Below are 12,750 nucleotides of genomic sequence, written 5' to 3'. Positions count from 1 at the left end.
TCCGCCTTCCCGAATGCCAAGCAGCTCTGAGGCGATCCCTGTGATGAGCCAAGGAACGCTCTGCTAACTGAGCTCTGGAGAAATACGGTCACGGCAAGATCCATATTCAAATAAACTTCACTCTTGGCCCGTGCACACAAGCCATGTTGTCACCAGCTGGCAGTGCCTCTCACCGCCCCTTCAAATACTGAGCCACTTTTGATTAACGTCTCTGCGGCTAATCATGTGCGCTGGCTGTGCCAAATTGGACGAGCCACGTATGGCCTCCATTTGCCTTGAAATCTCTTATTTTTTCAAACTCACTGGAAGCTTTTGAGAAGCTCCCTTTCCACCACCCACCCCTCCCCTAAGTCTTCTCTTGTCTACTGCCTGTAAGTAGAACTGAGAGGGTGGTGTTGCGGCATGCTGCCATCCTGTGGGTCCCTAGATGAGAGGACTATTGCTGCCAGATGCACCCAGCTGCATAAATGTTATTCATTTTTTATGGCTTGTGTACATAATATGGCCAGTGTGGAAGATTGTGAGGTTCAACTAAAGGCTGGAAAATGCTCAAAATTGAATCAAAGTGGAAAACTTATTTTGGCTGCTGGCCGCTTTGGTCCTCCTTCTTTTCCATGTCCCTTAATACTCTGCTGCTCCTCCCTGTCTCACATGGAGCTCTCTGAGGTTCCCCTGTGAGTGGTTTACAGTATATTCTTTCTCCTCGGCTGCTTTGGCTGGCCTCCTTGCACAGTGGTGGCAGTGTGAGACAGCCGGCATATTTGTCATAGGTCCAGAGGTGCAAAGACATTAGACAGCACTTTGTCACCAGTGTCTGGAATTCACACCATTTGGCTGTTTCCAAGTCAGCTCCTTAACCGCTGACTGGCCTGGTTTCTGTCAGCTGCCACTCTGTTGACATTGAGGGCTAAAAAAAGACAACAACATGGAAGGACGTATGCTGCTGGCCTTTTTAGGTGGTCAGAACAACACGCAGTCTACAAAGAGCTCGGAGACAAAGAATCCCAGCCAAAGTCCTTGACTCAGTGCTCTCTCCTTCAGCTCACAGTTCAGATATAGTCTAGTGGTTTAGAATGGCTCTCGTCAGGGTTCTGCTAACCCCTGCAGAGAGATGGGCTTGAACTCCAAGCATAGCCACAGTCTTCCAAATCACCCGACCCAGCTGAGACTCGAGCAATCCAAATGTGATCATAGCGGGGGCCTCCCATCTCATTACCAATCTCCATTTCAAAACAGCCTTCAAATGGGAACTAATGCATTAGCTCTCGCTGGGGGAAAAGTCTGGGGAGCCACTGCATAGCGGCTCAAAAACGCTTTCATACATGTTTTATCAGCGGGGGAAGAGTGAGCAAGAGAGAAAAGGAGCTTGGACCAATCCATTCATTTGTTGCCCATCTTATTAGCTTGGCACTGTGTTATTAGCTGCCATTGTGCTCCATAAAAGCCCCTTAGGCCTGTCCCACTGTTCGCTGAATCTGGGGTGAGCTCTGTGCCAAGTACTTTTTTGGAGGTATTTGAGACCATGAAAATTCAATCCTAAACTCTCAGAATTGAGGTTTCTCACAGATAAATGAAGAGGATTAGCGAAACAATAAAACAACGTCTTACCTCAAATACCAACATATCCTATTAACTGGGATTAAAGTGAAAATACATAGTACATTAAAAAAAAAACACAATCTTGAATCACAGTTGCTTTTTCGTGACAGGCTCAACACAAAGCTGTCTTTGTAACAATGTTCCATCGAAAAAGGAAATGTTTTCCAAATTAGTATCAAGAAAATACAGAAAATTATAAACAACCTCTGTCAAACAAAGAGAAAAAAGCCTGGACGTGTGAAGAATAGCTGCAGAAAAGAGCTGACAAGCACAGAAGCCGTAATAACCCACCTTGGGTTGGATATGCTAGGCAATGTGTCAATTGATTCCTATCTGATGATGGACTGTGTGCTGAAATAAATTGACCTTGCCAGACGATGAGTGAAATTGATGGAGCTTTTCATCTCCGGAGGGCCGTTCCACACTCAGCTGTAAAATGGATAGAGCGCAGGACAGAGTGATTGAGTCGGGGGGAAAATGTAAGGTGTGTGTTTTTCTTCTACTAAAGCTTGCTTGGTAAATAATAGTTACAGGAAAAATCACAATGCAGTAACAAGTACAGGGGTTAAGTACCTGTTGTTGACTAGATGATTAGGACTAAAAGCACACAGCTCTAAAGTGAAGCCGGCCACTGACAGATGCTACCCGTCAGACAAATATCTGGCTCAATTACTTGGAGCCTAAATTGAAAGTGATAGTGATTTAAGCCTTCCCAATATGCCAGACCCCATTCTCACAAACAGCCTTTTCAAGGAGCCCTTTCAAAAGAAAACCCTGCTAGAGTGTGTGAGACACAGGAGCACCATTGATTTTCAATAACATCCTCTAATGACCTGGCCGCAGTTTGATCCACGCTGTCATTATGGGCTGATACCATGGGACAGGATTGGTGGGTCTCACAGCACACAGCAGCTAGATGAGTAGTCGGGGCATTATCAGGATGAATTGGCCGTCTCTGGACAGGCGGCGAGCATAGCCGAGGTCTTGTCAATAAGAGGACGGGGCGCCTCAGGGCTCCCTGTGCGGCCCACTCCAGAGTGCCTTCCGGCCTTATTAGAAAAGCAGATGAGTGGTGTGCATGAGGAGAGGAGGCGTATGAGAAGAGAGGAGCCTCTCCTCCACCATCCGATAGCCTGCCTCCCAGGCATTGCTCCTCTTAATGAGTCCAGACCGCGGGTCAATATGCCGCTGGGCTGCCAGTCAATACCGGTTACCTGCAACACAAACACTCAAAACCTGCTTTCATACAAAATCAATGTCCTATTAGTCCCTCCCTGTATTGCCTTGGCCCAATTTCATCGATCTGCTCTGAAGAGCTCTGCAGCCCGTGTATGACAGATTATGGTCAAATGATCTGATGGCTTAGGCTACACTGCCAGCCAAGTCTGTTGCCTTTATGATTTCAAAGTAATAGCTTGATATCAGATGAGCAAATACTCTAAATGCTGAAAACTGAGACACAAGCATTATTGGCAAACCTATCAACCACACATCAACATTCCTCTCAGCAGCTTTGACTTAAAGACAAATTCAGCCCTTGTAGCCTGCACAGACAATCGGTACAGATATGAAAGACAAGCAACAAATGTATGACATTAGGTCCAAACTTTATTCCGTACATTTTAAACCATGAATGTTCATTTTCATTTTTTTGCACGCCTAAAACTCTACTTGTTTTGTATACAAGAGTCTAAGAAAAACAACTGCACAACACCACAAGCTTGACAGAGAAAAGTCCTTTTGCCTCCCACTGAAAAGTGTCCTTCTGTTCTGTCCGGGGCTGGTCCAGTTTGTGACTTGGAAGTCTTTTAATAATCCCATCATTATTTCATTGATACTATAAACATGTGTTAATCCAAGTTTCTCTCAGTATCACCAGTATTGTCTGCTCCCTCCATGTGATCTCTTCATTAGGGTGCTGTGTGCTGCTTTGCATAGATTGCAGATGATCCTTCCAGGCCCCCTTACAACACCCTCTCATGTCCTTCCTTTCATTGGCCAGGCTTGTTTGTTGTCTTGATATTCAACAGGGAATTGACTCACCATGTTTAATTTCATTTTGTTTTTCTAGAAACGGTTAAAAAGACTAATAAATTTACACAGTCATTTTGCAGCGAAGGAATATCAACAAGTTATTTACACCAGTTTTCTTTACAGAGACTGAACAAAGACCTCATAATATATATTTATCTGCATATCTCAAAGGCAAAACAAATGAACAAAACATATTGGTAATGTAACATTGTACATTGTCATCATTGAGGATATCCTGGTACCATGAGGTTAAGTTACTGAAGGTTGAAAGTCCAGTCTTTTCAGTGGGTCATAACGCATATGTCTCACAATCAACTGGGATAAATATTGTAAAAGGCGTGACGAATGCACGAAATACATAAAATTTATAGAAATGATATCTATACATGGAACAAGGATAGCAAATGTACAAACTCATTTCAGAACCTCTCTTTTCGCACAAAGCTGAAAAAAGTATTGGATTAATATATTAATAATTATCAAATATTTAAGTCGGATTTAAACATACACATATTTGTGTTCTCGTTACCGACATAATTCAACCTCCAGTCCACTAAAAATAAAGTCATGGCATGTGCTTAATCAGCCTTACACACCTTTACTTTGTACAATCATACCCTTTCCCTTAGGGAGTGTTGCCCCTCTTTAGTGAGGAGCAGTGCATTTTGTTCAGAACAAGATATCAGACTAGGGGAGGGGAGGGGAGAGGGGCGCGAGTTCGTCAAGGAGATTTTGTGCACTTTTCTGTGAAGCTACCGAGCCTCTACCTCTTTGGGGTTGCGAGATGGGGAGTAGTCTCTTGGGTCCTGGGTGGCAGTGAGGGGGGTAGTCCTCCTGGGTGAGGCTGGCCTGGCACTGCCAGCTGGCACGAGGGGCGGGGGAGCACTGAGTGCAGCAGTGGGTGGTGTTCTGTTCAGGGGGCCGTTGTGTCCTGTGGAGGGGCTGAGTCTGGGGTAGGGCATGCCACCTAGGTGGGGCATAAAGGGGGGCATGTGGGGTAGATGGCCTTCCATGGGGGACTGGTGCAGCTGATGGAGGCGAGCTCTGTCCAGCTCCTCTCTCAGGTGGAGGCGCTCCCGCTCCTCCGCCTGCTGTCTCATCCTCTCGTGCTCCCTGCGCACCTCCATTAGGTGCTCGTGGTGGGAGTAGTCGTGAGCCTCCCTCTCTCTGTAGGCTCGTTCCTGCTCGTAAACACTCTGGAAACGGTGTCCCTGCTCCGCCCTGAGCTGGAAGTCCATGCGCCGCTGCAGGTCCAGGCTGCGGTACGCCTCTCTGAGAGGGTCCCAAGGAAAGGCCGGATGGGGCAGGCGCTCTCTTCCTGCCAGAGGACTCACTCCCATGAAGGGAGCCATGCGAGCCCGGTCCAGCACGTTGAGGCTGCCCATCTGAGGCATGCCGCCCATGGAGAGGGGGAGGGAGTGAGCCATAGGGACTCCGTGCAGGCCAGGTACTGGCATGTCATTGCCACGAGGTGAGGGAAGGGGGTGCTGGGACAGAGGTGGGTGGTGGTGGTGTGGGTTTCCAGGTTGGTTCATGGGAACAGGAAGACTTTGGGCTTGAGGTTGTGGGGCGGGCTCAGAACTCACCACCATGACCTCCTGCTCCTCCTTCCTCTCCTCCTTAATCTTCATGTCATTTTTCACCTTGTGGAGGAGCTCCACGGGTGGGGGCTCTTTCCTCTCGCTGTCCTTGAGGGTAGGTGGGGGCCCACCTGCCATTTTTAGTCCCTGCTCATTGAGCACCACTTTAGAGTACGGAGAGGGAGAACGCTGAATGGGTTTGATGGAGTCTTCGGACGACCTCCTCTCTAACATCTCCTTGCTGGGTGAACGGCTCTCCTTCACCTTCACGTCAGCCAGCGTGGAAGACTCTCTGTGGCGCTCCAGCAGCTCCTTTTCGGCCTCTCGGACCCGATCCACACTGCCGCTGTGATGTCGACCCGAATCACTGGAGTTCTGGCTGTTAGAGCGAATCAGGTTGCTGATCTGATAGCTGACGGGTGCAGAGGCTGGAGACGAACGGTTGGAGTGGCGGTTGCGATCCACAGAATCCCTGTAATGATACAAACTATTTAGTGATTGCAAGTTTAAACAAGCAACACATTGGAAGGTTGTATCGACAAACGGTTTACATCGATTAAATTACCAAAATACAACCCGACTTGTGCTTCTCATTTAAAGAATACAAGTTACTGCTCTAGTTTTTCTCTAAGTTTAATGTCTTGAAATTTGACAGAAAGCTCGATGTTTTGATCCTTCCAATTAATTTTTAACAGATGGCTCCTCTTGTTGCCTGTTTGATTTGGACTGTTTTGTTGCTGGAACCATGAATAAATCTTATTCCAGTTATACTTCGAACATACTGGAGAAATGTCTGCTTGTAAGTGAAAAGACGTCTTTTTATCTGGGTGATTTATATGATTATATTTGTTTTGTCAGGACATCATCATCTGTTATATATGCTTATACTCATTGAAGTTATAGCAACATATTTGAGCAGTTAAAGGTTTGTTATGTGATTGAAATAATACATTCTGTCAGTTATATTAAGCTAACAAAAGATACTATTCAAAAAGTACAAAGGAGTTGATGTGCCTCTGTCTCACCTGTCTTTATCCTTCTCCTCCTTCCCAATAGACGAGTCTCTTTTCTCTCGTTCCCTCTCCCGTTCTCTCTCTCTTTCCCGCTCTCTCTCCCTCTCTCTCTCATGGCTGTTGGCTGAGCTGCTTCTCTCGGCATCTGCGGTTTTGGGCCACTGCGGTGGGGTGGGGAAAGACGGTGGGGTGCGTCGAAGTCGGTTCCAGGTGTCGTGGTGGGGGCTGCCAAACGTGGGCAGTCCTCCTGGCCCCTCCTTGGTGCCAAACATATTGTTGGACCCTGGAGGGAAGAGGGAGACAGGCGTGGGAGCCACTGTAAGTTAATTGGGCACAAAACCTTCTCGAGGACACATAAGATGAGAAAGACTCAACAACAAAAGCTGCTTTTGTCTTTGTCTCTGGAGGTTCTCTTACTGAAGCTGCTTGAAAGAGTTAGAGGTTAATGGCTCCCCCCGCCAGAGAACAAAATCTACTCATTTACTTCAGACTAAAGGGCTTCTCCCCCTCCCTCTTTTTTGAATGAACTGGGGAGATTCACTTGCCCTCTGGAGTTGAGGGCTGTGAAAAGCCAAGGGAGACCTTAGCATTCCACAGCGTGTCTGCTCCAATCACATCCATTTTCACAACAGGGAGAGCGATTGGCACACAAAACAGGAGGGAAGAGCAAAAAGAGAGAGAGGCATAGAGAGAGGGACGCAGGGAGAAAGGAGAAAGCCCTCCATGGTGGTGCAGAAGGGGCTTGTCAAATAATTAATAGATGAACTGCTTCCAAGCAGTGGACCTGAGAGTGCCTGTTGGCAGCAGCGCAGCCAGCTTAGAGCCAGGCTGTTGGGGACATGCTTGGTGGATGAAGTGGAAGCAGGGAGGTGTGTTTGCTGCCTAGCAGGGCCTCCCTTGGCTACGGCTGTTTTGACACAGAAACTAGCTAAGTGTCGAGATTTTTTTCCTCCCCTCCTGGCTCTCCCTGTGGTCTAACGCTGCCCTGCTCTGTTCTGTTACCGGCCACAGGGGCCAGACTGACGGGGTGATCAGTTGAGGAGGAGAGGGGGCCAGCGCTTACCAAGCGAGGGGTTGCCTAATCCTCCGAAGGCACTGCTTGAAAGGTTGCCGAGGCCGCCATAGGAACTGGAGCGACTGAAAGGATCTGCAAAATGCCAAACAGGGATTAGCAAAAAGGGGGGGCTGGCTAGCAGTGCTCACCCCAACACCAACCCGTTCCACTCGGCTTTTCTCTTACAAGCGAGCTGTGGTTTTCCTTTTTTTTTTTTTGCGCTGCCACCCTAGCTCTCTGCCTATTAATCCTGCAGTAGCCAGGTCTCCTGGATGCACTGCTACTAACTGGAGAGGAGTGTCTCTGACCATGCTGGGGCTACCGAGACTACACAGCTTGCTCGGGAAATTAGGTTTGAGTTGTTGGAGCTGAGCTGAAATAGACTGAGGCATGGTAGGGGAATTAAAATCTGTAAAAAATAAGGTGAGAAAGACCAGAATAATTTAACTTGAGAATCAGTGTCTGATGGGCTCCACTGACACAGACAAGAGCCTCCAAATTAATATGAATAACACAAACATTTACTTGAGGAGTTAGTGTATTATATTCACCCACTGATAATTAGCATTCCCATTTCATTTCAGCAAAAATCCATCAGGAAAAGCGGAACTTATCAACAGATTAGGGTTTAGAATTTTCCGCTTTGGGGCTTGTTAATATATCAGAAAAGGCGACAATTGAGAAATCTCCTCTTCCTCACACATGAATTCCTCAGACTGGAAAATTTGCTAGCTAAGTCTTCCTCCTCATTGCGCCGCTAATTCATAAGCACAAAATGAAGCTTCTCGAGGGCTTATTCCATGAAATCACCCTCCACTCAGAAACCAAGCAGTGTCTCAAATAGAATTAAGGAAATAAATCAATGCATAAAAATAATTAAATGTACTTATTCATAAAAAAAACATTAACTGTCTTCCATAACTTCAATCAAATATAAAATAGCTCATAGGAAACAGTGCCATATATGCTGCTGCGCTGCATTTTGGTTGCCCAAGCATAGGAAGGAGACTGGATACCAGACTGACTACGTATTTAATAACCCCAGACAGAGTTATTTAAGGCTGTGTTATGAATCATACAGTCTGATTACATGATGGCTAAACCCTCCATTACCATGAACTATGATGTCATAGTTACCTTCATATGAACCTGAGATCAAAACCTGAGAAAATATATATGTAAGTTTCACTTTGAATCCAGCTTTTTCTGTATGTGTTTAACACATGTGCATAAGAGAGAGGGAGAGTGGGTGGGGGAGAGAGAGAGAGAGAGAGACAAGAGGAAAGACAAGAGAAGTGTTTAGAAAAAAAAATTGAATATGGGATTACTTACACTTACCTGCCAAATGGCTAGGAGGCAGGAAGCCGCCGGGATGGGGTGCAGGGCCGTATGGAGAGGGAGCTGGATGGCCGGAGCCTATCAGAGCATACAGGATATAACAGCGTTATTATTATCTAGTCTGACTATTACATATTCCTCACTAAACATGCAGAGACAGAACAAAACGATTCTGAAATATTCACAAATCTGGCCCCTGTGGTAAGGCAGGACTTAAAGTGTAAACATGGGTAAATATCAACAAATATTCCCGTGTGGACTCTAGGAGTAAGCTCGCGTAGATACTGCTGAGTAATGCAAGAAATTCACTATTGATATTTTTGCTTTTATTTCAGCTGTAACATGTCTGAGTGTAAATCGTTGCATATTGAGGTCAGTCGCTGACAAAACACTGTAACCATCACCCATTATCCCTGAATTGTTAATGAAAGAAGCAATTACAGGAGTGGCTCTCATACAGCACTGCATAATTACCAGTCAAAGGCTGCTTGCCTCTCGGTTGCCCTCCAACGCAGGGCAAATCAGTCAATTACCTAACCGAGAGTCATCCATATTCATAGCAAAATTTGACTCCCTTTACTGGCTAAAAATCTGCTTCAAAAGCACTATAATTAAGTGAACATTACACGAGAAGAGAGGGGGAAAAAAATGAAGCCTTCTCATTGCTGCGGTCGAGGAACAATTTTGACGTTCTCATTTGCATAACGACAAAACATTGGAATAATTTGAAACGGGATGATTTGAGTGTTTGGAATGATTTGTCCGGGAAGGTGCAGTTCCACACCCTGCATTTGGAGCTGACCACTGACCTGTGGAAGAGAAGAGGGGTCGTGCCAAGTCGTGAGGGTATGGGAACCCTGGGAAGACTCCAGGAGCTGGGGGTCGACTGAACAGGTCCAGCTTCCCATTCATGTCGAGTTTGTGCGGATCCAGCTGCATTTGCTGTAGCCGAGAGGGTATAGAGAGAGACAGAATAAAGAAACTTAGGACCGTAGAAAAGAGCGTCAAAGATTTCCAGCGGCAGAGTAACGGAGTTAATTCTCCACTGCACTGGGTGAGAGATCAGAGGTAGACAGATTAATCAACAATGGCTCGATGTCTCCTACTCTGGTTTACTGTGTCATAACAAACATATGTAAGCTGATTAGGTACACTAAATCCTTGGTAACGAGGGTTCAAGGCTCAAGAAGGACTGACACCAACGGGCCAGCGGCTTTAGCAGAGGATCTCCATGGCAAGGCCACAACATCCTCAGTGAGAGGGGTTTTTCCAAACAAGTGTTTTTTTAAATTTGTCTTCATTATCTTTAATTCTGACAATAAGCGTTTGGTAGGAAATGGTCCGCTGCCCCTCTCTGTTTGAAAGTAGTGAGCCGAATTTGCAGAGCTTTAACTTAACCTTACTGGATTTTTTACTCTCAGGAAACCCTTAACAAGTAGAGACATCATTATCCTTAAATATTCTGCAATTACAGACTTGTGTTTCTTTACGGGAATCTGATTTTCCCACCCACATGCTCGTTCTGAATTGATCTGCTTTAGACTTTAGATTATGAAAAAAATAAAGTGGAACTGACAAAGATGCCCCGTGGATCTATGTATTCGGGGGGTATGTTTTGTGCTGTTCTGGTATTTTTCAAATATAATGTATCTGGTTTTACATGAAAGCAAGACTCCTGCAAGACATCATTATCCGTCTCACGCACCTTCATTTTCTGCTGGTGGTGGTAGATCTGCCATGCGATCTGGACATGCACTGCGCACCACTTGCCAGGTTTCTAAAAATTTAGAGAGAAACTGAGGTTAGCCTGCTGGCTTCGATAAAGGGAGCTAAAAATGGATGCTGGCATTGAGATTTTCTGGCCAAACTACAAAGTGGGAACTCGTCAGAATTTTTCAACCAGGCAACGGATTAAGAAAATCGAACCCTGACTTTTGCCCAAAAGAGACCTCAAATAAAATAACATTAGATGCAGCCAAAAGCCTGCATATGTTTGATCAGAAATTGTTGAAGAATTTGCAGTTTTAGACTTTGTGGCCTGGCCAGAGAGATGAAACATTTAAGATGGACTAGGAAACCACTCACCCTAACAGATGTCCTGAACGGATCTGTTATCTGTACGGACAAACAGACAACCATTAACATCAACAACAAAGACAAGGACCAAAACTGTGCAGTTCTGTCGATCTCAAAAGATGCCAGCGTTCAATTCACTCTAACACTAAATTTGTCCATAGGAGGAGAAATGTATGGTATGACTTTCATCACAAGACCCAAAGCAGACTGATTACAAAGCTTTTTGCCCGACACTTACCCGTGGATCCTTCTGTAGGAGCGTGTGAGGCACTGCTCCAGGACGAGCCGCTACGTCGATGGGATTAGATGACTGAAATAAAAAGAGAGAGAGAGAGAGAAAAAAGGGAAAAAGGATACCTTGTAATTAAAGTGTTACACAGTCGTTCAAACACTCACAGGTCATAGAAAGAAAGAGAGAAACAGAATGTGATACATAACATAGACATTACTGAATGTTGCACAGAGAATCCATGAGAATTTATCTTGGGATCAAAGTTTAGCCTCCCACTTTCTCAGTGTCCTAACATATACAGTATGGCAGATATGCACGAGTGTAATTCAGAGTAGATGTCTGAGGCATGGAAGACTTTTTGTTTAAAAACACAAGAAGACCCTCCAGCTAATGTTGCCAGCGTCACTTTAACCTTATGTCCTCCTGACGTCATTGGATAAAACTGCATTGATGCTGCAGGTGCTGAGAAACACAAGAGTTAACGTAACACATTCCTGATCTCTGTGATCCCCTCTCTAAGCCCTCGAAGCGCGAGTGCCTAGATCAGCCTCATTACTCCATCCCTGTATCATGGATAGGAAGATCCCGCAGGGTGACCTGGGTCACCAGCCCCCACAAACAAACACATATTCCCACCCCCCGAAGCTCCTCTCCAAGAATACTTAGCAGGGGCTTTGGACGCAAAAGACTGTTCCCTGAACCATCTGGAGGGGCCTTTTGACAAAAGGGCCCCTCCATGACAGAGCCCCCTGGGGATAGGGCCAGCGGATTTAGGCCAGCTTTGATTGGTGGCTTACACCGGGTCACAGCCGCTGGGCATCTGCCAGACAGACTCACCCCCCCCCCCCCCCAATCACATCCCTCACATCCCCACTGTTGCTGCATCTCCTCTGCTATCCTCTCATACGCAGACAAACATGGCATTCTTATCCTTGGCATGGCTTGGCTGGCCCTGGTTCTGATCCAGTAAAGTCAGCCAGAGTATTAAAGATGGATTTATGAATTTTAATGGGATGGAGTTTTGAAGAATCCTATTTCACATCTTTATTGTACAGAGCTCTGCTACATGTAACACCAAAGACAGAGAGGAGAATGAGTATTGTGTGTATGCCCTGTTTTCTAATGTACCGCCGTCTGGTCATTTTAGAGTTTAAAACTTTCCCGCCATGGATACATCCTCCAAGGACATGTTATGACATGCATGAAGTGATAACTTGTATAAGCTGTTTCATTAAAAGCAAAAACTACAAATCCATGTCTCTGCTTAACAGGCGTGCTAACCACCTTTATTAATGATTTAGTGTTTAGTGAGGAAACCAAGAGAAACTTTGCTCATTGAAGCACAGAGCTTGGAGTTAAAGGTAAACAATAATCAATAGATCTTATTGTATTACTTCCACGACGAGTTTAACATCTGACTGTGTAGCCATTTTGGCTCAATGAAGAGTCTCCTTATGTACAGTAGACTAGTTCAAATGTAAAAAAAAGACATATTTAATAATGTTTTGAGTACTGTAAGTGTGGGTTGTTTCATGTGTACAGGCGTAAGTGATCTTTTATTCATGAACATTTCTTGAAGCTGTCTGTCTGTCTGCTGAGGTGGTTGGAGGGAAAGGGATGTGGGGCTGACCTTGGGCTGGAAGGCTCCTTGCAGCGAGCTGAAGGGTCCTGAGTGTGGGAGCAGCGGGGGCATGCCTGGCATGGTGGGGGGATAGGAGGGGAAGAACTGGGGAGAAAAGAGGAGGATGGGAGACACAAAAAGACACAAAACAAAATCAAACAGAGAAACGTACAGGACTCAAGCATAAGCACACACGAAAAAAA

General features: G+C 45.6%; 1 protein-coding gene across 10 annotated transcripts in view; it reads right to left on the bottom strand.

The window, feature by feature from the left end:
• Positions 1-3,189: 3,189 nt before the first annotated feature.
• The window catches only part of fbrsl1 (fibrosin-like 1), a 293,451-nt gene continuing 283,890 nt past the window's right edge, over positions 3,190-12,750 (bottom strand). For 6 of the 10 annotated variants that reach the window (XM_061037601.1, XM_061037599.1, XM_061037602.1 and 3 more), the window contains 9 exons: positions 12,557-12,652; positions 10,933-11,004; positions 10,704-10,733; positions 10,324-10,395; positions 9,428-9,560; positions 8,613-8,696; positions 7,290-7,373; positions 6,239-6,509; positions 3,190-5,685 (listed from right to left, as the gene is read on the bottom strand). In XM_061037601.1, coding sequence (XP_060893584.1) covers positions 4,386-5,685; positions 6,239-6,509; positions 7,290-7,373; positions 8,613-8,696; positions 9,428-9,560; positions 10,324-10,395; positions 10,704-10,733; positions 10,933-11,004; positions 12,557-12,652 — 2,142 coding nt within the window. In that variant the 3' untranslated portion in view covers positions 3,190-4,385. The remainder of the gene's footprint in view (positions 5,686-6,238; positions 6,510-7,289; positions 7,374-8,612; positions 8,697-9,427; positions 9,561-10,323; positions 10,396-10,703; positions 10,734-10,932; positions 11,005-12,556; positions 12,653-12,750) is intronic. The other 4 variants (XM_061037600.1, XM_061037606.1, XM_061037609.1 and 1 more) reach the window with 4 other exon arrangements.

This window comes from Labrus mixtus, chromosome 5 (assembly GCF_963584025.1).
Source record: "Labrus mixtus chromosome 5, fLabMix1.1, whole genome shotgun sequence".
Classification (NCBI taxonomy): domain Eukaryota; kingdom Metazoa; phylum Chordata; class Actinopteri; order Labriformes; family Labridae; genus Labrus; species Labrus mixtus.
The sequence above is the reverse complement of the archived record's forward strand: the minus strand, read 5'-3'. Positions and strand labels throughout refer to the sequence as shown.